Genomic DNA, 26,867 nt, shown 5'->3' with positions numbered 1-26,867 from the left:
AATCATCAAGAACTGTGATCAGAAATAGGTCTAGAAGTGAAGCTTGTTGATTTTGCTGGCTTGGGAAACATGTCAGAAACGTAACTGTCTGTGATAGGGAATAAGATATAGAGAAGCTATGTCTGTGTAAGTAAAGAATCCAAGCCAATTACTGTGGTGGACATTAAAGTCACTAAATACATGTACTTGCGCGCTATTATCAAAAGAGAGTGTTGTATTTATGCTGTCAGAGGCTGGTTAGATTAGGATACAGTGCTCGTTCGAGGGAGAGCAGAAGAGAAAATATAAGTAGCTTACACTATGTTGTAGGTTAAGTCTAAAGCACATTTGTTGTCTGATTCTTTTTTTTTTTTACACAGGCATCACCACATTATCAAGGCCAAGAGGCCACTCAAGGATAAGGGTTAAAGAGTGTACAGTAGAAATTGGACAATATAGTAATCATTAGTAATGAAAATTCGGTAAATTTGTTAACTTATATGGAACGGCTCATCAAGAACCTATTTACGTTAGATTTGAAGACAACCATATTGTAGTCAACCGGAAAGCAGGAAAATGGAAGACAATTCCACAGGCGTGAAGTTCTAAGAAAGGGGCTTTTTTCATGGAATCTACGTTTAGGTTTAGGCACAGATAAAGAGTGGGGGGAATTATTGATAGTGTTTTCAGCTAGACAAGTGTTTCTTGTGAAAGTTTGGCAAGGGGGGGGGACCATAGACTGAAGTTTAGTCGAACACTTTCCATGAAAATAACGATACATCAGAGACAAACTCGCAACATCTCTTCTGTGAGATAGAGGTTGCAAGGAATAGAAAAGGACATCTCCTACGAGGCTACAAAGTCTATTTTGAACTCTATCAAGGCAGGACAAGTCCTTTCTAGCAGCTCCTGTCCAGATGTGGCAACAGTATTCAATCTTTGGACGTACCTGGCTCTTATATAGATAGAGAATTGCATCAGCAGTGAGATATCTACTGGATCGATAGAAAGATCCCACCAATTTTCCAGCGGCCTTGGCAACAGATTTGATGTACATGTTCCATTTAAGATCAGGAGTAACGGTCAAGCCCAGAAGCTTGTCAAAACTTGAGGCCTCCTGAAGACGAGAACCATTCATTTCAATTAATGCCAGATGTGGATCAGAATGTTGATGATGTAAAGAGAGAAGCTTGGTTTTAGATGAATTAAAAGTAACCAGCCACTCCTTTCCCCATTGTACCACGTGCTCAAGATCAAAGGAGAGAGAATTGGAGAGAACTTGGTCGTTTACTGTCTAAGATGTGCTACCATAAATGATAGTGTCATCAGCATAAATGTCTACAAATGATGAAAGGATGTGATTTGGAAGATCATTAATGTAGATCAGGAAAAGAGTTGGGTCCAGGATGGACCCCTGAGGGACACCAGCATTAATACTGTGAGCTTCTGATTCTAGTTTTGATCTTCTAGCCAAGGGGAGGGTTTTTCGAATATAGGCTGCATATGTTTGTCTGAGTCCTTACAGCAAAGTGGGAGACAACCAGTTAAAGAGGTTAGAGGAGATGGAGGGGCGTAGGTTAGTTTCACTTAGTGTGACACTTAAGTCACCTGCGTGCCGTCTAGTGGTGGAATGTTCCCCGATTGTTGGTCCTCATGTCTTTTGATGAGAATGTCAGCGGGCAGTACCTGAAAGAGACTCGTCAAGCGTTTCTGCAAAAAAAAAAAAAGACAAGTCGATATTTGTTTTTTTGTTTTTTTTGTGATTCAAAATCCCTTGTTATTCATAAAATGTTACAATCGTCGTTTCGTATTTCACTATTAAGTTAGGAACTGGCCGTTTGTTAACTGCAAAGTTCTTTCATTTTCGATAAAAACTAAATGGCTACATTGGCAGGGTCAATCGATGAGGTCGGCTTTTTCGCTCGTTCGAGCCCAGGGGAGCAGAATGTCTCTCTGTGTCTGTCTGTCTTGCGCTCAAAACTCGCTGCTTATATTGTGGGGGCGGGAGCTAAATCTTCTTTTTCTCTCATTCGGCCTTTTAGCTAATCAGGATGCCGGAACCGCTGTCACTCAAATCTTCACCAGGCTGCCTATACCCAAAAAAGGGGCTGTTTCTTCTTCTTCTGTTGGCAGTCGAGTAGAATATCTCAGCCGGCATGTGCCTAATAGAATTTGACGGGCCATTAAAACCGGAATGGTCGCGTTCAATTAACTTTGAGGGATCATAAAAATGAACCAAATCCAATTCCTCAAAGGCCACGCATCTTTTCAATAGAGGCCACTTACCCACCAGGGAGCAGTCAACAATGGTCGCTTTGTAAATTGGGATTTCATTGGTACGCTTCCTTCCACTTACGTATGTAACTGACTGTCATGGTCAATTAGCGTTTACAGCTTTCTTGGCCAAAAGAAATATCCCTTGCACATACCATTCTGGCCCTATCTGCCTTTTTTTTTCTTTTTATTTTTTCTCTTTTGTTTACAACTGTTTTTTTTTCTATGCCTGTCGTCCGCCCCCCCCCTCTTTTCTCGGTCGCTTGCTACCTATCTCAGTGTCTATCCCGTTGGGTGCATTTAGCTTGCAGTTTACTGCACCGTCGTGCTTGTCTCATTAGTGCTAAGATATTTGGGGTGTTTGTTAGGAGAAATGATTCAACATCATCTAAATATTCATGGATATTCATGAATGCAAGCCTGAAGGGGGGAGGCAAATTGATCTTGTTTGATTTTATTCCTGGTTTGATTATAATTTTTGATTGAACTGCCATTTTATTTTATTTAAAAGTTTCAGTTTAAGGGCGAGAGATGCTGGACAAAGTGGCTGTACAAAATACCAAACATACAATACAAGAAGACCATCAGCCGATTCTTCATCTACAGGATTGCGGTCCTGAGAAAGCCCACTGGAGATGGTTGCAGAGCCCCTTTCCATGCATGACATGCCACTACAACCAGCCCAATATTATACAGCCCTAAGTGCTACGAAAGCACATAGAAAGGGACCCTGCACTCATCTCCGATGGGCATTCTCGGAGCCACATTCATGTGGAGAAGGAGTCGGCTGATGGTCTAGTTGTGTTGCATGGTGGTACCAATGCAAATCCACTTTGCATCCCTGACCCTAGACTTAAACTATAAAAATGACAGTTCAATCCAAAATAACGATCAAACCAGATACACACTTGCACAATGTTTCACTTCCTCCTTTGAGGCTCGCATTTATAAATATCCGTGAACTTAAAACTTAGATGAGGAAGAATCATTTCTCCTAGCAAACTCACTGGATATCTTAGCCCTAAGCAAAACTAACTTGCACTTCTCTACCCCCTCTAACAACTTTAACATGTCTGCTTATCCCCCACTTTGTCGTAAGGACTTTGACAGACACATGCTGATCACACTGTGATAATGATAGACGTCACTCTAAACTCTCAACCTGAAGTTGAAGAGCCATTGTTCAAAACGACAAGGTACTACAAAAAGGTTGACTGGGATGCCATCAGGGATCACATCAGAGATGCTCCATGGAAAAATATCTTTTCTATTCCTGCTGAACAGTGTGTAAATCAGACCACTGAATGGTTCAAAGTGGCAACTGAAGCACATTTTCCTACACATAAATTCTATAACAAACCCCATCTTCCCCAATGGTTTACTTCTACTTATGCAGCTGCCATTGCTCAAAAGCAGCGTGCATACTGCAGATTTAACCGACATAAATCCAGTACAGACAAAAGTGTAATAAATAATGGGCAATCAACAATTCCTCCACTATCTAAATCATGATATCGTTTGCACGGCAACCAAGGAGGGTAACATTGCTTCAAACTCTACTTTGGACACAGCAAACCACTCCCTCCCTGATTTTCGTTTGTGAACTGACACCACACTAGATGATCTCTCTTCTTAGGTACATGATATCACAAAAAATCTAGACACCTCAAAAACCTGTTGGCCTAATCTCATCCCGGCTGTGCTATTAAAAAATACTCCACTGAGTTTGTTCCACTTCTCTCCAAAATTTTTAATAAATGCCTTAATGAATCTTGCTTTCCTGATTGCTGGAAAACTGTTTCTGTGGTACCAGTTTACAAGCATTCTGGTGAAAGAACTGACCCATTAAAGTATCGCTCCATTAGCCTCCTCCCTCTCTTTGCCAAAATATTGGAGTCTATAATTAATCAGCTCATAGCTGCTAAACTTCTGTCCGACCAACAGTATGCGTTTAGACAAGCCCATTCTACTGCAGATATCCTAACTGTAAACTCTGAATGTATATACCATGTACTAGATAAAGCAAAGGAGGCTAGTGCTTAAATAAGAGAAGAATCCATGTTGTCCTCAATGGTCATATGTCTAAACAATATGATATAAATGTGGGTGTATGTCAGGGGTCGATTCTTGGATCTTTATTATTCCTGATATTCATAAATGACCTCCCTAATAAAATTGTCTCTAATATGGGTATATTTGCTGCCGACACCATGCTCTTTATCAGACACAAGGGGAAAACGAATGGACACATATCCAAGGCCTGGCGGAAAATCTTGAGGAAAACCGCCAGTCTCTGGTGGAATGGGGGGAAAAAAATGGATGATCACATTCATGTTGTCTAAGACTAAGCTTCTTTCCTTTAATAACTACAAGAAACATTCTCAACCACTAATAGCCATGGCTAATGATACAATACCTGAAAGAAATTTGTTCAAACTCCTTAGCTTAATGTTCATGGGGAACATGAGTTTGGACAGATACAATGAGAGCATTTCCAAGGCTGAGAGAATCCTGTACATTTACATGGTCACCATTCGCCCATGCATGGTGTATTGTTGTCACATTTGGACTGGTGCATCTGCTACTAGTCTCTCCCCTTAGGCAAGGTTCAAAAGAGAGTTGCCAACCTAATCCTACTTCAACCACTGTCCAATCAACGAAATGTTTCATCCCTCTGCCTGTTCTACAAGTATTTTAATGGTGGATGCTCTGACAAACAACAAGCCCTTGTACCCCCTCAACATAAATACCCCCTAAAATCCAACAAGCAGCAAAATCCCACCCCTACACAGTAGAATCTTAGATGTAAGAAAACCTTCTACTATAATAGTTTATTCTGCAGAAACGCTAGACTTTGGAATTCCCTTCCGGTTTCCTGTTTCCCTGACTGTGCTGACATGCAGAAGTTCAAGTGTAATGCAAACAGATATCTTGCTGCTTAACTCTCTGCATAGTATCCCTGTAAATTATGTCTAAGATAGTAGCTCCCTACATCAAAGGTGCACTGTGCCTTGTTTGAGGTGAAAATGCAATACAAAAAAGAGAGGGCTTCTGTGGGGCCTTCCAGATGTTGTTGGAATGGTACAACAAGTGCATTGCAGCCGGAGGAGATTACTTTGAAGGGGATTAGAGTTTCATGGGTTTACTATCAATCAAAGTGTCCATACGAAAAAGTCTGGAAACTTATTGAAAGCACTTCGTATAGCTTACAACTTCACCTACTGAAGAAGTTCCATAAATAAAGAAGGCAGTATGGACTATGAGTTGCAGCACTTAATCAGCTTTGCAAGATCAGGAAAAACAAAACATCCACTCACAGATCTAAATTAAAATTTTATAACAGCAATTGCCCACACTGCTATTTGGAAGAGAAACTCAGCATCTCAAAATCAGCCAAGTGAGGAAGTTAGACATACTTGATTTCAAGTGTCTTGGAGAGATTCAAGTCACCAAAATAGGGCGATCAAACTACCGACCAACAAGTCAGAGATTGCACGAATCAATAGCTGGTATCATCTATGAATGACATCCAGGCTAGCTCGGATATGTCTAAGATTGGTCACAGAGAGAATTGTGAACCAAGTGCTTCAATTGAAGATGGATGGAAAAAGAAGAAGAAGAGACTAAAAATGAACTCGAAGCAAATAATAGAGAGTTTTACTCCAAACGGAAAAAAGCTGAAGAAATGTGGTTCTATCTTCAGATTGAAAGTAATGGATCACTTTGACTGCCTTATGCGTGGCAGGACGGGAAAGTTCCAAAATCTAAATAATAATTGAATAATCAAACAATATTATTTTAGATTTTGGAATTTCCCCGTCCTGCCAATAATAATTGAATAATCAAACAATAGATATGGCATAATCATGTTGACACCCCGGTTCCCACTGGATCGCTGAAGTTAAGCAACGTTGAGCCTGGTCAATACTAAATGGGTGACCATTTGGGATTTTCAGGTGCTGTATGTGCTCTCCGCTTATCTCGGCATTGTTTCCAGTCGTCCTGGTCTTCTGCTTGTCATTGGACCCAAACAGTGTTGAGGTGCGATTAGAGATTGCGCGACCCTAGCCTCATAATTACATGCGCAGCTGCCTCTAGACGGCAGCTGCATATGTAAGATATAGAGTTCAGTCTCGAAAGAGAAAGGATACCCTTTGTCTTTCGAGACCGAACGGAGGCATCAATCGATCGAACAATAACATAATAATTAAGTCTAATTTGGTTATTAAATTATTAATTTAATTAAATTGTTATAAAAGTAGAACTAATATTTTTTTAAAGACTGTTATTTTTAATGACAGCCATGTTAAAGCTGAAAAGTTCAAGATAATCAAATAAATTCTATAGTTTTAATTTTGTAATACTTTGACTTTTATGGGGGAAAAAGGCAATATTGAATTTTCTTGCTTACATACCATATTCCGAAGTCGTGGCAGTGGACCGCCATTGTAGTAATGTTTCGCTCGTACCCAACAATGATGGTTTCAAACCGAGGAAAATTTCACACCAAAAATAATTTTTTAAAATCCGTTTTATTTTTAATTCGAATTATTTGATAAGTTTTAATAATCAAGGAAAAATTCCATTTTTATTTAATTTTCATTAAAAATATTTCATTAAATTTTAACAAATTTCTGTACTTATGCAGAATACGGATCCTGCTGAAATAATAACGTTTTTATTTAGAAAGTCATTCTTAAAAAAGAGAATGAGGTCATTTTTTTTTTTTTTTTTGTAAATTTTTATCTGTTTTCCAGCTTAACATTTTCCTTTAAAATTACGATTTTTAAAGGTTTTCGGGTATGCTGAAAAAGAATATCCCATTTAAATTATCCGCAAATAAGTATTTTTCCCGATATCAAGCAATGTTATTTCTTAAGTTATTATTAGCCATCTTGGTATGCCGCAGGGGCGCAGGGGCAGGGCAGCAGCGCCCAGCGGCAGCGTGTAAACGCAATCTCGAGAAACTACATGCGCGCTCTAGCCCGTACCATAATGGCCACCAGCAATAACATAAGAAATTACATTGCTAAATATCCGGAAAACTATTTATTTGCGGTAAATTTAAATGGGATATTCGTTTTCAACGTACCTGAAAAGTTTCATAAGTCGTCTATTTAAAGGAAAACGTTAAGATGGAAACCAGGTAAAAATTTACCCATTTTTTTTTTTTTTTTTAACTATCCTGTACTTTCACCTAACGAAAGATATCGTAAAAAGTGAAAATAACTAGAAAAGTTTATCTAAAAACAGTTCGTATTCTGCATAGTGCATGGATGGAGTACCCAAATATTAATTCTAAAATTTTCCCTGGAAAAGATTTTATGTAATGTTTTTTGCCCTTTTTTACTTATGACCTCATAGTGCAAGAGAGGTAGACTGTTGATGGCGGCCCGGACAAGAGCAAGAAAATTCGGTAAAACTATACAAACACCGTGACAGCGAATTAACCCTAACCCTAACACTAACCCTAACCCCAACCCTAAACCTAACCCTAACCCTAAACCCTAACCCTAACCCTAAACCTAACCCTAACCCTAAACCCTAACCCTAACCCTAACCCTAATCCTAACCCTAACCCTAACGCTGTCACGGTGTTTGTATAATAATACCGAAAATTCAATATTGCCAAAAATAATGTGCACGGCTTAATTTCAAAAGAGGACAAGTTTGAATTGTCACCGCTACAAAACACAGACAAAACCCGTCATAGGAAAATGCCCGAGTAACTTGGGAGTCAACATCTTCAATATAGAAAAATAAATAAATAAATAAAAACTACCTCCTACCTTGCCCCGTCCCACCAAAGTTCGACCGGTGAAGGGAGTGTCACCGTTCGAGTTGAGGAAGAAATACCTCTTCCTTTAAACAGGTGACATGAGAAACTAAATTTATACTTTATAAATCTTCTTTTTTTTTTTTTCGGGGGATTACCTATTCAAAATTTCGAAAACGGATTTATTCGCATTGATTCCTGCGGTCTCTACCACCAGCATGAAGTAAGTGCGGAATTTATTTATTTGTTTGAGGTGCGTGCGAGGAGGATATTATTTTGTAAACAGGTGCGCGTCTTAAAAAAAAAAAAAAAGCTAAAACTTTCTCTTGTTTAAAAATCAATCTACAAAAAAAAAAGCATATTGGACATAAGTTGCTTAATGTGAAATCTGTTTAACAAAATTTAACAAAATAAAAATATTAATCTCGTATTTTTTTAGTTTAATTAATTTAAAATCTGAATTGTTTAAAACTGGGTTAAAAAAGAAATATACATATATGCAAAACTATATATATATATATATATGATTGTGGCTAAACTGAACTATATATTCTCATATTTAAATACAATTTAGTTGATATGTAATTTCTTTTTTTTTTATTTCAAACAAAATAAGTCATTGTTTTGGTGTCTCTCCTTTTTTCAAAAAGATTTTCTGTTATTAGGTCAACGTACCTGTTGTAGCCATGGCGGCAACACCTGAGTAATAATATATTTAAATAATGTGTTTTACCTGGATTTTTTTTTTTTTTTAGTCAACAATAAAAATACTTAGAATTCAAACGTTACGTTTAATCAAGTGATTCTCGGATCCTTTTAAAGCTAAGATAAGTAAAAAAAAAAAAAAATAATGATGATAATAATAATAATAAATAAATGACAGGTCATTGACAATACTTTATTTTGTTTCGGAAAAAAAAAAAAATACCCGGATTAATTTCGCCATAAAATTTAAGTTTTGTATCCATGTTTATATGTCTTCTCTTCGAGCACAGAGTTAAACAAAATGTCGATTTTAAATGTAGTGGGGGGTATTCAGCTACCCAAAATCGAGTGCTCTCGATTGGGACAATATATATATATATATATATATATATATATATATATATATATATATATATAGCTAGGTTTAGAAGGAATTCATTGCTTTTACACTATTGGATCGAGATCATTACGATTTCCTAAATTTTGTCCCAATAGGAATAGATACCATTGTTTTCATGTGAAACTTAATTTCATATGAAAACAACGGTCACATTTTAAAGATGATTAAAAATGACGAAAATCGATAAGGTAGAAAATCATTTATTAATGAAAATAAAATAGATTTTGATGAAAGCGATCGTAAAACACAGGAGAATTCAAAAGGAAGGTAATTTTCTGTTTTGGTTTAAAATCAGATGGCGGAAATTTTATACCTGCTAACATGATTAGTTTTTTTGTTTTTTTTTTTTCTAATTCATTAATATTCACGTAATTTCGACTGCATAATTTGGAAGCTACTATTGTAATTTATTAGAATTGACAAAAAAAAAATCAGTAGAAACTTGTTTTTTATCTGAAAACTCCATTTATCGGCTGCAAAATTACGTCCCAATAGTGTAGAAGCGCCAGGATTTTTCCTTCACTGACGGAGTAAATGAAGAGTAGTAACTCCCCGACCAAAGTAGAACATTACAAATGGTTGTAAAATTTGTCGGAACTTTGACCCTGTAGCCCCCCCCCCTCGGTAAGCTCAGGCAATCGGCATAACCCAATTAATTCTACTGAAGGAGGTAATACATGGGAGAATGGCCTCCTGGGGACGAATAGAACCACACCCCGTACAAGGTAGCCCCCTCCCCCTTCATCACAAAGCAAGTAAGATATGGGCTATTTTAATATTGTTGGTGCAATTTGAAACAAAGTATACCAAGTAAAGAATAAAAAAAACCATGGCACTTCTGCATGTCAGTCACATGAGGCGAATGTGTGCATTTTAGTTTCAAGAACCGACTGATGTCACTTGTGACACTTGTCAGCCAAAGAACAGGGGTCGATAACTCTTCCTTTTCTAAAAGTGTGTGCAAACTAAGATTATATTTTGCTACATTTTTATACGATCTTTCTGTACAAAAAATATTCTTAAACCTCTATAACTGTTTCATGTTTTTTTAAATTATATCTTATACAAACTTACCGTAAAAAAATATAATTCTAAAAACAATCTGTTTCGTGTTTTTATCGTATTTATTTTATTTCCAGTTATTCAAAAGAAATGATATTAATACATTAAAATCATATTTTTATACATTTAAAATATGAAAATTGAAACATGTATTGTATAAAACAATAAATGTTTCAATTTTCATATTTTTGTGTTATTATTGTTATATATTTTTGCGTTATCCTAAACATTTGTTTATATTTGAGGTTCACATAATGGCCGCTAGACTTCAGTTCACTTTCTAAGAACAGGGGTCGATAACTCAGTGTTGCTAATATGCCACTGACATGCAGAAGTGCTAAGACTATATCCTAGCTTTTACGGGTAAATTAAATTAGAACGCAAAGTAAACGTGTTGCAACTTTCAGTCCTTTTTTTTTTTTTTTTAACCGGAAATGAATTATCAAAATTTTCTGACATTTAGTTCTCTCTTACTGCAAGAACTGTGCCACCAGAGTCGGAAACTGGGATTAGAAAGTCAGCGTTCTCGAGGATTGGACACTCTGGCCTGCAAAAAGTGTCTGGGCATCCCCGTCAGCATTCCCCGGTAGGCCGCTTTAGGCGATAGCAATAAACTAACCCCTTATCTAGGCGGGGGGGGGGGGGCTCAAAAAGAAAGAAAAACGTGGACCCTACGTAAACGTTTTTATTTTTAATGGCTGCTCCCTGAAATGCGCAAAAGATTTTCTCACTTTCTTTCTTCGTATATATATATCTGATAAACTTTTTTTTTTTAATCACGCGTGTATTTATTATATTTTTCACTTTTTTTTTATTTCTTTGATTAAATTTGATTCATACTTTTATTTCGTGCTTGTTTGTATTTTATTTTCATTTATATATATATATATATATATATATATATATATATAATTTTTTTTTTTTTTGTTACATTTATTTTTTCATACATATTCAAATAATGTTTTTGGCCCCCCCCCCTTTTTTTTTGCCTCAAATAGTACCTTCAAAAAATGTTTTTGTGATTAAACCAATGAAAACCTTTTGTGCTTGTGCTTTCAGGGAATAGCCATTTAAAAAAAAAAATAGGCAGGGTCCACGTTTTCGTGAAGAAGTACTCAATTATTTTAGAATTTAGCGTGAAATTAGTGTAACATAAATTAAACGTAAAATGATTAATTATTTCCGTGTCAGAAGTTTATAAACGCATAGCGTTTTAAAGACATATAACCAAGAAGGTTGACCGACAAATCGAACGCATGCGCAGCGCAATGTAATGAAAATATCAAATATGAATTCGCATCATCCACAATTTCAGTTTTCGGCGGACCGTAACGAAAATCAACTCTTCCTATAATTTTAACCGATACTTTGCAGTTTTTTTTTTTTTTTTAACGACCTAACCCATCGTAGTATAACCCCCCCCCCCCAACCTCCCCATATAAAGATCGGCTTTTGGGAGAAACATTCCAAACTTCGAAAACTAAAGTACATACTATAGGTACCTCCAACGCGCGCCACAGTTTACCCCCCCCTTATATGTAACACGATGTAGTTGTAATTTAATATTATCATCCTAACTTTTTTACCATTTCATAGAAAAAACTTCAAATAAACTGCTAAATATTTTAAAACAAATTGTTACAGCATATAAAAATGAAAATGCGAGATAAAAACCGTGTTTACATTATCGACGCTTTAAAACCGACGTTCCTAATGTAGTGACGTTTTTTAAGCCGTTCATACACCCATGTTTTAAAAATCTAGTAAAAATCAAATAATCATATTTTCCTGAAATTTTTTATATTCAATCATTATTAAATAAACTTGCATATTAAAAGTAGGTTTCGTTAACTATATTAGCGGAAATATATTGTTTTTATGTGTCCCCCCCCCCTATATTTCATGGTCCGAAAACTAAGCAAAATAAATGTGGGTTAATAAGTTTCAACATTTTTTTAAAGTTGAAAAGATCAAATAATTAAAAAAAAAAAAAATAGTTATATATATAATATATATATATATATATATATATATATATATATATATAATATTTCACTTACCTCAAAGTTCTAAATAAAATTGAACATTAATTCAATATTATGTAAAAAAAAAAAAAAAAAAAAAAACTTTCTGGATAATTTTTTTTCTCGGTAATATAATTATTCGAATTATAACAACAACAACAAAAAAACAATTCTAAAAAAATATTATTTTTAAAAAGCTTTAAATGATATTAAATTCAAATATTACGTGATATGAAGTTTAAATGGATTTTTTTTAATAACAGGTTTTCAATAATAAAACAAATATATTCATTTAAAAGAATATAAGACTATTGAGATAATAAAAATTGTAAATCAAAAATCAACCTTAAAAAAATTTGTTTTGATTTTATTATTTAAATTGATAGAGGGTGGTTCTTATGTTTGGCGCTTTTTTTTACAAAATGTACGGAGGCTTGTAAAGAACATTATTTTTAAATACATGTGTCAACAGAAGACGTTAAAATTAATTTTATTTTATTAACTCAAGTCTGTGTAGTTCGTTAATAAAAATGTATTTGTTTTACAAAAGGTAAGTTTTATATTTTTTATTCATAGCAAAAAGAAAAAAAAAACCTTACTCCATTAATAATTATAACGCGAACGCTTATCCATAGAAATTAACACAAACACACGAAATGATGATGTCACTATCAAAATATGTACTACTGACGTTTTACACATCGCCGTGGAGGTACCTAACATACTATAAAAAATCAGATCCACCCAGTTTTCTTTACGATTACTTCCGGTTTCCATTCCCATGTTAAGTATGAGGAAGGGGCCTTCCCTTTTTTTCTATACTTTTACCTAACAGTTTAATAAACGAAAGATATCGTTAAACGCTTTGGCACTTGTACAGTTTAATCAAGACATTAAAAAAATGAAAATTTCGAAAACACGGTTACATTGTACGTATCCGTTTTGAACTGGAGATATCCGAAAAAAAATTAAATTTGAGCGAGTATTTTTTTTTTTTTTTTTTTTTTTTTCCAGTAGAAAAACACATTGGGTTTGTATTACTGTACACATAGATTCGAAAAAGTTGTCAAAAAACAAATATATAACAAATAAATGTTATCAAAGGCAAGATAAGTTACTTTTCTACCTAACTGGATATATTTTTCGTGTTTTTATTCAATGTAACATGTTTGCTCGAAAACCATACAGTGTTTACCGATTTATTGGAACATTCAAGATTGAGTCTGATTCTCTCTTTAACACGGTAAGTTTGGGAAAAGATGTTATAAATAAAAAACCGGATAAAATACTGTTAAAAACTCGCTCAATAAATGTTACTGTGACATAGGTTGACATATATTCGGCGGGTTTTTAATAGTATTTTGTATAGTTTTTTTTTATTTATAACACCTTTTTCCAAACTTACGGTGTTAAAGAGGGTGTGAGACGCCATCTTGAATTTTCGAATACATCGGTAAACACTGTTTTTCGAGCTGAATAAATAGGTTACATTGAATAAAAACACGAAAAATATATCCAGTTTGGCAGAAAAGTAACTTATCTTGCCTTTGATAACATTTATTTGTTATATATTTGTTTTTTTTGACAACTTTTTCGAATCTATGTGTACAGTAATACAAACCCAACACGTTTTTATAACAGCGCGTTGAAGGTAGACATCTTGGAATTTTTTGAACACGCCACGGGGAGATAACTCAATTTAAAACGCTGACACTCCCTCCCCAATCTTTAATACTAGCTTTTCTTCCTAAAAATCGGACCTTTTGCTGGGTATCATAATTTTTTTTTTTTTTTTTTTTTTATTTTATTTTTGTAAATAAAAACAAAAACTACTTGATGAAATTAACTGATTTTTTTTTTTTTTTTTTTCGGAGAACTTCATTCCATAGCGGATGTGTACAAGTTAAACTTTTTTCGATATTAGGGTGTGATAATGTTTTCTAGAAAAATAATTTTTATACATTTGTGTCTGTCTAATAATTTACGCCACTGAAATACACATGTGCCAAGTTGTTATATTCAATAGGTGTTTAAAAATCTTATGCAGAGAAGGTGGCGTAATGAATTTACTTTATAAGACCGGGTACAATCATTTCAGCCATTGAATCCAACGAGCGTTTATTTCCGGTCCGGTCTCGTTGGTTAAAAAAACAAAAACGAACGTGGTTTAACGTCTTTAAACTGTCAAATAGACGCTAATATCTGACTTGAATTAATATTAGAAGCTAAAGTATTGTAGTTCAACTGTAGACCTAAATCAAGGGAAAATAAGGTTTTCAAGGAAAGCAAAGTCAAATCGTCCTAATCGTTGGATAGGTGTTTTTTTTTTTTAATTTTTGTATTTTTGATTTTATTTATTTTTTTTTTTATTACTTTCTTTCGGTTGAATCAAAATTTCAGTACACAAAGTTAAAAAGCCGGACGTGGACTTGGTTTTGATAAAATATGGAACAGAAGTCACTAAACATGAAACGAAGTACGAAACCATATAGAAATTTATATAAAGAATAAATTATTGGCTTTAGTTAAGATTGGTACTTTTACAAAGCCATTCAACGGAAGTGACTGCAGACAAATTTTTTATCTACGGATGACCAAAACTGTTTAATATCTTTTTGGGGGCGGACCTGTATGAGAATACAAACCCCTAAAAATGCGTGTTTTTCACCCCTTTTCTTTAAGTTTTTTATTTATTTATTTATTTTCGACGATTATCATAGATTACAGACTTAAGTATCAGATTAGCAGAAAAAAAAAATCATTACTTTTTAAGGTGCCCTAATCACGTGACACGCCGGTAAAGAAATACATAGTAAGTTAGGTGCAGGTGGCAATGTCATAACGAGAAAGTGAACCACCCCCCACTTCTTAAAAGTCATTATTTTATTTATTTTTATTTTTTCTGTTAATTAAGTCTATAATATATGATAATCGTCGGAAAGAAAATTTAAAAAGGTGTAAAATTACGGCTACCTACTATATCTCGGTGGCCATGGTAAAACACACATTGTAGAGGGTGGGAAGACCAGACCACTCTCGTACAGGTCCGCCCTTTTCAATGCAAATATAAAAATGTTTTATTCAAACAATAACAAAATTATAACCTTTTATAATAAAAATGTTTATGAACTGTTTTTTTTCTTTTTATAATAAAATATATTATGGCCTGTTTTTTTAAACATCAGAGGGGGTCGGTAATGTTTTTTTGTTTTACTTCGAACATAAAAATAGAACTGTTGCAAACTAAATATTTACGAACTTTTTTTTTCTCGACAGCGTTACATTTATTTAGAAGTTTTCTTATGCTTCATACGATTTGCAAACGGGCGTCGTCTTTACATTTATTTTTATCGACTTTTAAAAAATTCCCTCTACTCCGTCCTTTCGCGTGTTCGTCTTTTTCATATAAATAAAGTGAAACTCATCGAAGCAAAGCCGTCAGTGGCCTTCCATGCGGGGACGTCTTGAAAGTAATTAGCTTTGATCAATGTGGAGAAAACCCTTCATATCAGGCAATTGCTATTCATTTGAGAGTTCGCCCTTTTTGTGGAGAGCTGGCTTTCCCCAACATCGTGGGGAAGCAAAATACGGCAGAAAGCTTAACTGGCCTTCAGCCAACATTCATTTCTGTGCTTGTATGATTCTTAACTTATTCATTTCAAGTCGACTTTTTGATTGACATCGCTAAATTTGAACGCTTTTCACTTCCTGTAACGGTAAGATCTCAGCTTTTCTTTCACTTTCTTTTCTGCCTGCCTACTAACATTTTTTTTAAACACCCGGGCAACGCCAGGCACCCTCGCTAGTCTATAATATAAATCTCACCTGTCTGTTTAAATGTATATATGTCTCACAAAAAGCTTTTGACTGAGGCGACGGATTTTCACGAGATTGGTATCATTTTGAAGCTCGAACCTTCAGACGACAAATATCGAAAAATTGGGCAAAAACATTAATTCCTTCACTCTCGACTAGGCAGTTTTCTACAGGGAGGGCCATTTTTTTGCTGACATTTTTGCAAGTCCTTCAACCCTCGTTTCCATGACGGCGCATAAAAGGCATTATTTCAACCGCCTGTGACGTCACAACTACGGTAGGCGCATAAGACCGTTTGTTTATTCACCTCTTTTTCCTGTGGCACGTTTCAGGTTTGAGCCTGCTTATTACATTTTTTATTTTTTATTTTTTCTCAACCAACACTCTTACACACATCCACTTTCTTTTCTGCCTTCGTGTCACCGGTTCGAGCCTGCCTACCTACTACAACGTTTTTTTTTTTGTTTTTTTTTTTTTGTTTTTTTTTGTTTGTTTTTTTTTGTTTTTTTTGCAAAATACACACCCCTGGGCACCCAGGCAAGTCTTCTATATATAAAAAAAGGCAAAACGGCCGCGCACATTTTTGTATGTCCAAGAAAGGCTTTTTTTCAAGGGGGGGGGGGCGATCTCATTGAACGCTTTTCAATTCCTGTGGCATCATAGCGTGGTGGTAAGATGTCAAACACCCAGGCAATGCCTGCCTATATATATTATTTAATTGGAATTCCTTATTAAGATGAATATTATTTATTAATTTATTTATTGCAGACTATTATCCTCATCTTTTCTTAGTTGTTGCTTCACGACGTTTCGGCCAACTATTCCTCTGGCCTTCATCAGGTGGCAACCGCAGCGGGATAGAAACTCCGAATTTCCTAACTGCATTCTCGGCAATTCCTGCCATCCATAGTTGTTGTCGTTTCACCACATTTTTGGCCGGCTTTGGGTAGGATTGAAACCGCTATCTTCAGACAATTCTCACCTGGGAGATTCAACATGCATCTCTCTCCACTGCGCCATGTTGGCCTGGGTGTTTGGAGGTTTGTGCTGAGCAGAAAAAAAGAAAAAAAAGTGGTATTAGCCAGGCAGGTTCGAACCCGTACTGATAAGGAGGAAATGAAAGTGAAAAAAAAAAAAAAAACCGTGACATTTTAGCTGTTGCACACATTGCCAAACCGGAATTTGCGAAGGTTTAAATTTAGAAAACGGGTAATGACTTTTGAAAATATCTCCATTTTAAAAAAAAAAAAAAAAAAAGCGGCGACTCTCTGTAGAAAAGCGCCCAGTTGAGGGTGATGGAATCAATGTTTTTTGCCAATTTTTTTTAATATTTGAAGTCCAAAGAGTCAAGCTACAAAATGATACTGATCTTGTGAAAATCCGTCGCCTCTGTCAAAAGTTTTTGTGAGATGTACATTATGCATACATTTAAACAGACAGGTGAGATTTATATCATAGATTATGTGATATTATTTCTATATGAATATATTTTAAATATTTAAAAAATATATTTATAGAAAAACAACATTATTGAAATATAATATTCTTGGACCAGAAAACTAATGTACATTTAAAACACACACAAAAAAAAAAAAATACAAGTGAAATCAATAATTTTAATTAACATTAACATTTAATTAACATTTGCATCCAAAAAAAAAATAAATAAAAATCCCAAAATTGCCACAGCTGGGCTGATGCATCTACCACTAGTCTCTCCCTCTTAGATAAAGTCCAAAAAAGAGTTGTCAATCTAATCGGTCCCACTTTATTAACTAGGCTCCAGCCCCTGTCTCATTGCCACAATGTTGCATCACTGTGCCTGTTTTACAAATATTTTAATAGAATGTGTTCTGATGAACTTGTTTCACTTGTACCCCCTCGACGTGCATATCCCCGACAAACTCGCTTAGCAATGAACTCTCACCCTTCACTGTTGTTGTCCATAAACGCCAGAAAGCTTTCTATTCTAATAGTTTCGTCCCTCGAACAGCTAGACTTTGGAATTCCCTTCCTGCTGCCTGCTTCCCTGACTACTGATATGCAGAAGTTTAAATGTAACGTAAACAAATATCTTGTTAATCTTTCCTAGACATGGCCCCAAACAGTAGCCCCTTATATCCAAGTGGCGATATGCTTTGTAAGGGGGTGAACATGAGTAAAAAAAAAAAAAATGTAAAAAATAAGTTTATTAGTTTTTATTTCATGATAAAACAAATGTTTTCAGATGGTTTCGTATTTCGTTTCATGCTTAGTGTCTCCCGTTCCATATCTAGTTAAATCGAGTTCACTTCCGGCATCTTAACCATGTGTACTGAATTTTTGGATTCATCCTTCTTTCCACCTGAACAGTCACTTTTAAAATGACGACTTTTGTAGGGTTTCGAGTATGCTGAAAAAGAACACATTTCAATTTTGCATAGACAAGTAGTTTTTTTGGTATTAATACTTTTTTTTTTTTTTTTCAATGTGTTCCTTAATAAATATCAGTGGTGTTGACTATTCTTGATATGGGGAGGGGGGTGTTTTGTAGCACGCATGTGCATTAGTATTTGTTCAGTTGGGAAAAGCATGGCCACAAGTGAAAACATAATTACATTGGATAGTAAATGTCTTAATATCCAGAAAACTACTTGTCTGACTAAAATTTGAATGTGATATTTGTTTTCAGCATACTTGAAAACCTACATAAGTCTGTATTATTTTACTTTAAGGCCCGTTTCACGTTCGTATATAACAAAATATTTTTTTTTCTTTTGTAGATTTTGGTGTGCTAAAAACGAATCTGCAAACTATTTCCGTCGCAAAAAAATAGTTTTCATGATATGAGGAAATTATTTTTTCGAAAAGTGAGTGATTACTTTCCATGTAAATTTAATTTAAAATGAGCACCCACTTTCTGGCCACCTGAAAGAGGGGCATTTTTGTGTGTTAATTGGCTAAAACCTTTTTTGTTTGATTTTTTTTTTTTTTTTTTTTTTTTTTTTTTTTGCATGGTATTAACTCTTGAACTCTGGGACTATTTTCCATTTCACAGCCTAGCCTTCATTTACGCTACGTGCGAGCATAAAATGAAGGCTGTTAAATGTGCACCCGCGTACCAAACTGCCTTGTGTAGTATTAGTGAAAAATTAAAATTAGACGAAAAACAAGTAGTTTTCCAAATATTAAACCATCTAATTCTATTTGTTATCACGGGTGGCCAATTTTGTATGCGAAAGCGCGCGCATTGACCATTGTTGCGGACCAGGATATAAATATCCTAACTCACTACAAAAGAAAATAATGAAACGAATGGAAAGAAGAAAACAAAAACTCAATTGCTGGATAAAATAAACATCGTTTATTTTCTGTTGAAAAATGAATGTTTTTGGTGTAACACGTGTTCGTGTCCGCGCGGAAAGAGGTGTGAGTAAAGTAGTGGAAATGGGAATGATAGTCCAGCGTAAAGACAAAGATAGAGGGTTGACATCAGTAAAGCTGCACGCACATGTTAGCAGTCAGCTACGCAGAGGTGTTCTTAGGCACAACTTGTAGACGCGAACTTGTCTGGTTGATGGACCAAAGCAAAAGGGAAAAAAAGAGTGAGAAAGTTAATCCAGTTCATGAGGAGAGAAAGCGTATAAAGTGTATGTACTGTCTGTTAGCTCTTGCCCTACACAGTAGCAGGTGGCATGGGGCGTGCACAGCCCGAAAAAGAGCGGATGATCCTTTTAACTGCTCCGGTCGGAAGGCGGTTCGAAAAGAAGGAAGCAGCTTATTGGTCTTGCTTTTATAGTTGTTTCTGGTGATCTTTTGCACATGTGTGGCTTTCCCTTAAAGGGAAGTGACGTTACCCATGTGTGTGCACGTTAGCGTGTGTGTGTATGCACGTGAATGTGAGTGTATGTACGCGAACATGAATATATCTACGTGTGTGTACGTGTGCGTGTATGTTTGTGTGCGCGTATGTATATGACAAGAAATATGACTTGAGATGTGAACGCATGTTTTTGTGTGAGCCTAGAAAGGGCTCGCACACCATATGCGTGCATAAAAATGGCCACCTGTGATAACATAGAATTACATGGTTTAATATTTGGAAAACTACTTGTTTTTCGTCTAATTTTAATTTTTCGCCAATACTACACTGTGACAAGGCAGTTTCGTACGCGAGTGCACATTTAACAGCCTTTTTTATGCTCGTGCATAGCATAAACGAAGGCTGGGTTGTGAAATGGAAAATAGTCCCAGAGTTAAGGGGTTAATATCATACAAACGGTAAATTTGCGACGGAAACGGTTACCATATTCTTTTAAAGCACACTGAAAACTACAAAAAACTATTTTTTTCTTGTACGAATGTGAGACGAGCCTTAAAGCAAAATACTGACTTTTCTTTATTTGTTAATTTCCTCGTGTCTTTATTGAAAACAGAAAAAGAAATCGAAAAAACATTTTAGCCAATAAACACAAAAATGCCTCCCTCTCTCTCTTCGGTGGCCAGAAAGTGGGTGCTCATTTTAAATTAAATTTACATGGAAAAGTGATCAATAATTAATAATTTCTTTATATCATGAAAACTATTTTTTTGCGACGGAAACGGTTTACAGATTCGTTTTTAGCACACCAAAATCTTCAAAAGAATATATATATTGTTATACGAACGTGAGACGGGCCTTAATGTACAATTTTACCCATAAGTCGTCATTTTAAAGGTAAGTGTTGTTGAGGTGGAAAGAAAGTAAAAAAAAAAAAAAAAAAAAAAAAATACCGACTAGTTTTCTTGGTGCTTATTCAAACTGGCACTTATGATGGCAATACAGAAAAGTCTGTACGTACTTGTTATCGAACGAAGATGTCATATTCCAAAAAGTAAGTAAATCGATGATCAAGTAGTTTTTTTTTTTTTTTTTTTTAATTTAAATAGAAAACAAAGAAAATCAATTTACGAGTTTTAGCGATTTGACTACTAAACTTTATTGAACGTAAGGTTGATTTTTTTTTACATCGAAATTTCGAATTGAGTTGTCTCTCCTGATTAATTTTATCCGAATTCATCATATCCGACGAAAACACTACGACTTGCTCAATCGAACATTTGATTTTCTTGGAATAAGAATTACTTGATGAAATTACATGATTTTTGGAATAGGTCATCTTCGTTCCATGAGTGTATTTTATTTACTTTTAATTTCTGACATAAGTGCAATTCCGAATAAGCATCCAATTTTCAGAATAACACACACACACACATACACACGCACACAAAAAAAAAAATGAAGTAAAAGTTTCAATTTTTTACGCTGGTATTATTTTTAGATAAACTTGTTTTTTTGTTTTTCCTTGAAATGTCTGCGTCACTTGTTAAATATGAGCCGCACCTTTTTTATTTATCTTGTGGATTTTGTTTTCTTTTTTTATTCGTCATTTTCATCTGACCTCTTTTGTCGGTAAAACTTGTGGAAAGTGCTCTGCTTTGGGTTGTTTCAAAAAATGAAATGGAAATTTAAATTTCGTTCCGTTTTAATCCTTTTTTTTTTTTTTAATTGCGCAAAACATTGAGCGCTAGTGGGTTAATATTAAAGAGTTTATTAAAATACCTGATTGACGAACGCCAGGTCTGTTGATCAACTCTTTACTGTCGAGTCACGGAGCGCTCAATGAGAACGACACCATTAAACTTCTCCACAAGTTTACATTAAGTGTGGAAAATTATATAGGCGTGTGTGTGTGTGTGTGTGTGCGCGCGCACACACACACACACACACACACACACACACACACACACATGCTCGTGGGCAAATAAACGAACGTTTATTCATTTCAATTTTCCCGCGCATTTTGCACAAAAATAAGCTCTTCTAGCAAGGACATAATTTCAAATACGCCCACGCGCTTTTTCTCACAATAACAAAAGTAAAATGAACATATTTCTGGCGGACGTAGTTGAAGACAGTATCACGTGACACAAGCGTCGAATGAGAAAATTTAGAAGATTGTCTTTTTAACGCTTTTCCAAAAGCCAAAATATCAGCAGTAGCAATCTTGTTTTGGAGCCGGTCCAAAATGTTTAAAACCGCATCAAACATTCTTTCTTCCCGTCTTTTTCCCTTCGACGTCATACGAGAACATGCCTCTCGTTTTCATAACAGCAACTGGCCCTGATGGCATCCCAATTATAGTGTTAAAAAAGCTTCAACCAGAACTTGCTCCCATACTTACGAAACTATTTAAGCGCTGCCTTAAGGAGAAGTGCTTTCCGACTCCCTGGAAGACCTCTTCAGTTTGCCCTATATTTAAGAATTCAGGTGATAAGTCATCTCCCTCTCAATACAGACCTATAAGTCTCCTGTGTGTTATGAGTAAGTTGCTGGAATCCATATTAAATAGAGAAATAGTCAACCACCTCAGCAGGAATAACCTTCTTAGTGACACACAATATGGTTTCCGCTCTGCAAGATCTACCGCAGATGTGCTGACGGTTATATCCCACAGGATAAGTGAATCTCTTGACAAAGGCTTCCTTTCTAGGGCAATTGCTCTTGACATATCAACGGCCTTTGACAAGGTATGGCATAAGGGTCTACTTCACAAGATTTCCAGCTACGGTATAACGGGAAATGTTTTCTCAATCATTAAATCATTTCTCTCCGATAGGCTCATAAGAGTAGTGGTCGATGGACAAAAATCGGAGGCCTGCAATATAAATGCTGGAGTCCCCCAGGGGTCAATCCTGGGCCCAACTCTCTTCCTGATCTACATCAATGACCTCCCTAAACACATACTTAAATCATTCGTTGACATCTATGCTGATGACACAACCATCTACGGCAGCACATCAAAGGCTGTAAATGACAAAGTTCTCTCTGATTCTCTCTCCTCTGATCTCGAGCGCGTGGTTCAGTGGGGGAAGATGTGGCTGGTTACCTTTAATGCATCCAAAACCAAACTCCTATCCTTACATCATCAACGCTCTGATCCCCAGCTGGCATCAATTGTGATGGATGGCTCTCGTCTGGGTGAGGCTCCGTGTTTTGACAAGCTTCTGGGTTTGACCTTTACTCCTGATCTGAAATGGAACACGTACATCAAGTCTGTTGCCAAGGTCGCTGGAAAGATGGTGGGATCCTTCTACCGCTCCAGAAGATATCTCACTACTGATGCAATTCTCTATCTATATAAAAGCCAAGTACGTCCAAGGATGGAATACTGTTGCCATATCTGGGCAGGAGCTGCTAAAAACAGCCTATCCTGCCTTGACAGAGTACAAAATAGACTTTGTGGCTTAGTGGGGGATGCCCTTTTCTCTACCCTGCAACCTCTCTCCCACAGAAGAGACGTTGCGAGCCTGTCCTTGTTTTATCGTTATTTCCATGGCAGATGCTCGTCTGAACTCCAATCTCTGGTCCTCCCTCGCCAATCTTTCACGAAAAACACCCGTCTAGCTGAATCCACTGTGAAAAATTTCCCCCACTCTATATCTGTGCCTAAATCAAAACGCGGATTCCATGAATAAAGCTTCTTTCTTAGAACTGCACGCCTGTGGAACTCTGTTCCGTCTGCCTGCTTCCCTCCGGACTATAACTTGGATGTCTTCAAGTCCAATGTTAACAAATTCCTAATGAACCGCCCCCTTAAGTAAACACTTCAGCAAATCTCCTCACTAACTTAATGTACTTGCAATAACCCTTATCCCTGAGTGGCTTCCGGGCCTTGATAAGTGGTGATCACTGTGTAAAAAAAAAAAAAAAAAAAAAAACATCGTCGCTGTCAAAGACGTAAAAAACATGATTGCACACACCACACGGGTAGGTGTATCAGAATTTTTGTAGGAATTTTTTGACACCCCTAACACGAAACTGCGAATAAAATATAAAAATCTCGTAATTTCTGTTAAAAGTGGGTTGTTTATTTTCTTTATGGATTATACTTCCAAAATAAACTATTACAGTTGTTTTAAAAGTAATAGAAATATTTTTTTTTTTTTTTTTAAAACAGTAATGAATTTTCCGAAGTCAATATTTTTCAATTTTTAAACTTTAAAAATCTATCAAAATTTTTCTATTGATTCTATTTTTACGATATTTTCAGGGTCAATGTGAAATTTGTTCTTTCCAATAACCCGAATATAATATTTTAGACAAACGTTTTTTGTTTTTTTTAATTCACGCCACCCCCCCCCATTTTCAAGTGTCTATTAAAAAGTAAATAATTAATTTACTCACCGAAAAATAAATAATTAATTTACTCACAAATTGAAGAGAAAAGGTCAATAAATATATTCAAATTTAAAACAAAAAAAAGATAGTGTTATTTAGAATTTTACCTGTAAAGTTTGAAGTTTAAAACCTTTTTTTTTAAACCACGTTATTTGTTTTTTCTTTTTCTTTTTTTAATGGAACCTTGGTCCTTGCTCTTTTAATTGAAAAAAGAAATTATGGCTTGAATTACATTTTTCGAGGAGTTATAAGCTTGGAAAGACAGGGGGTCGAATAATTCACGCCTCCCATTTTGAAATGTCTATTAAAAGGTAAATAATTAATTTATGTACCAAAGTCTTATATATCACAAATTGAAGAGAAAAGGTCAATAAATAATATATTCAAATTTAAAACAAAAAAAAGTAGTGATTTTTAGAAATTTACCTGTAAAGTCCGAAGTTTAAAACCTTTTTTTAAAAAAAAACTTTTTTTTTTTTTTTTTTTAATGAAACCTTGGTCCTTGCTCTTTTAATTGAAAAAAGAAATTATGGCTTGAATTACATTTTTCGAGGAGTTATAAGCTTGGAAAGATGGGGGGGAATTATTCACTATTTTCACGAAATTTTTGACACCTACCACGCGGGCACTCAAAAATCACACTTATGCACACACGCACCCATTCCGCACATTTTCTAAGTAATAACAACAAATTATTTTTCTCATGGGAATTTTAAATAAGGCGAATTTCGTCAGTTAAAACACCAACCTTAAAATAAGGACATTATTTTCACACAAGACTTTTATCTTCTAACCTTATTAATTCAATGAAGGACTTTCATCTAACATTCTAATCATAATGATTTCTCAAAAACTTTTACCGATCGGACCTTGGCTTATTCATCTTATTTTTGGTGAAAAATGAATGCGGTGCATTTTAAACCAGAAGGAGGTGTCATTTTGTTTTATTCCTTATTTTTATTATTTTGTTTGGAGCAAAGAGATTTAATTTCGCTTAAACTTCTTTTCCCCTACAGGGTCCAAAAATCACAGCACTTTTTTAAAAATTTCTTTAAAAAAAAAAAAAAAAGGTAAAATGGGTTTTTTCTTTTTTTTATATTGAGAAAAATCACAGCTTGTTGCTTGACTTTTTTTTTCGATTTGTAAAGTAAATTCTTTTGTGTTTTTGTTAATAAAATTGTTAAAAAAAAAAAAAAAATCGGCCCTTCATCAGGAATATTCAGGAACATAGTTGCTAGTATACCGCCTGTAAGAACACCATTTGATTGGCTATTGAAATGACGTGATCATTGTAAAAGAATTTAAAAAATTAAATTATTATTAAAGAATTTAATTATTGTTCGATTAATTACTTAATAATTGTTATTTAAAAAATATAAATATTTTAAGTCATGCTTCTCGGTCACAGAACTTGTAACACTGGCTGGCACTTGTCTTCATTGTTGTTGGAATAATAAAAGTAATACAAATGTTAACCTTTAAAAGGAAAGAACGTTATTTGCCTTTTTACATTTTAGAGTGAGTACACCTCTTGTTAATAATTGTCTAGTTGGTTTCGGGGCCAAGAGTGTACTGCCTACTCACCTGTCATGCTGGCTAGGGATTGGTTAAGGAGAAAAATAGAGGGAGAGGGAAATGAGGAGGGACTCTGGATAGCAGTTTCTGGTTTGTGTCCGGTTTATGAGACAGAGAAAGAGAGGGGGCTAAGAAACTATTATTTCTTGGGGAATGGTATTATTTTCGTCCTACTTCTTGGCTTTTAGGAGTGACTCAGGTCAGTCCTACGACTTACCCAGACTTTGCATTCATAATTTTACTTCAGTTCAAAAAAAGTCCAATGTTGTTTTAATCCGGAAAAATGTTTCATTTAAATTAATTTGTTGTCGACCCTTCAAAGTTGCTTTAATTCGAAAAATGTTGTATTTTAATTATTTATTTGTTCAAAAAAGTAAAAAACAAAACAAAACAATTTTACTTTATAAAAATCCAATGTTGCTTTCCTTACAGATTGTTTTATTAAATTATATTTTCTTATGCAGACTTTTAAAGAAATGTTTTTACGATCATTTTTTTTTTTTTTTTACATAGGAATCACTACTTATCAAGTCCAAGAGGTCCCTCGAGGATAAAGTTTATTGAGTGTACAGTAGTCAATGGGATTATATCGTAGTAATCATTAGTAGTGGAAATTTGGTAAATTGGATTATTTAAGGAGGCGGTTCATCAAGAATTTGTTTGTTGGACTTGAAGACTGCTAATTGTAGTCAGCTGGGAAGCAGGCAAACAGAACTGTTACACAGGTGTGCAGTTCTAAGAAAGAAGCTTTGTTCATGGAATCTACGTTTAGGTTTAGGCATAGATAAAGAGTGGGAGGAAATTATTCACAGTGGTTTCAGATAGACTAGTGTTTTTCATGAAAATTTGGCGAGAGGGGGCATGGATTGGAGCTCAGACGACCACTTGCCATGGAAATAACGAAAAAGCAGAAACGGGCTTGCAACGTCTCTTCTGTGGAAAACAGGTTGCAGGGAAGAGAAAAGAGCATCCCTCACTAGCTACGAAGTCTATTTTGAACTCTGTCAAGGCAGGATAAGGTTTTCTAGCAGCTCCTTCCCAGATGTGGCAACAGTA

General features: G+C 35.2%; 1 protein-coding gene across 2 annotated transcripts in view; it reads left to right on the top strand.

The window, feature by feature from the left end:
- The first annotated feature begins 7,939 nt into the window (after nt 1-7,939).
- The window catches only part of LOC145263141 (uncharacterized), a 336,481-nt gene continuing 317,553 nt past the window's right edge, over nt 7,940-26,867 (top strand). Inside the window, exon 1 of one of the 2 annotated variants that reach the window (XM_080120108.1) lies at nt 7,940-8,252. In XM_080120108.1, the coding sequence (XP_079976234.1) occupies nt 8,248-8,252 (5 nt within the window). In that variant the 5' untranslated portion in view covers nt 7,940-8,247. Of the gene's footprint in view, nt 8,253-15,623; nt 15,937-26,867 lie in introns of those variants that run through there. The other variant, XM_080120110.1, reaches the window with a different exon arrangement.

The sequence above is a fragment of the Euprymna scolopes genome, chromosome 38, assembly GCF_053919585.1.
Source record: "Euprymna scolopes isolate OS-2025 chromosome 38, ASM5391958v1, whole genome shotgun sequence".
Lineage (NCBI taxonomy): Eukaryota > Metazoa > Mollusca > Cephalopoda > Sepiida > Sepiolidae > Euprymna > Euprymna scolopes.
Note: the sequence above shows the minus strand (reverse complement) of the source record. Positions and strands in the feature narration are given on the sequence as shown.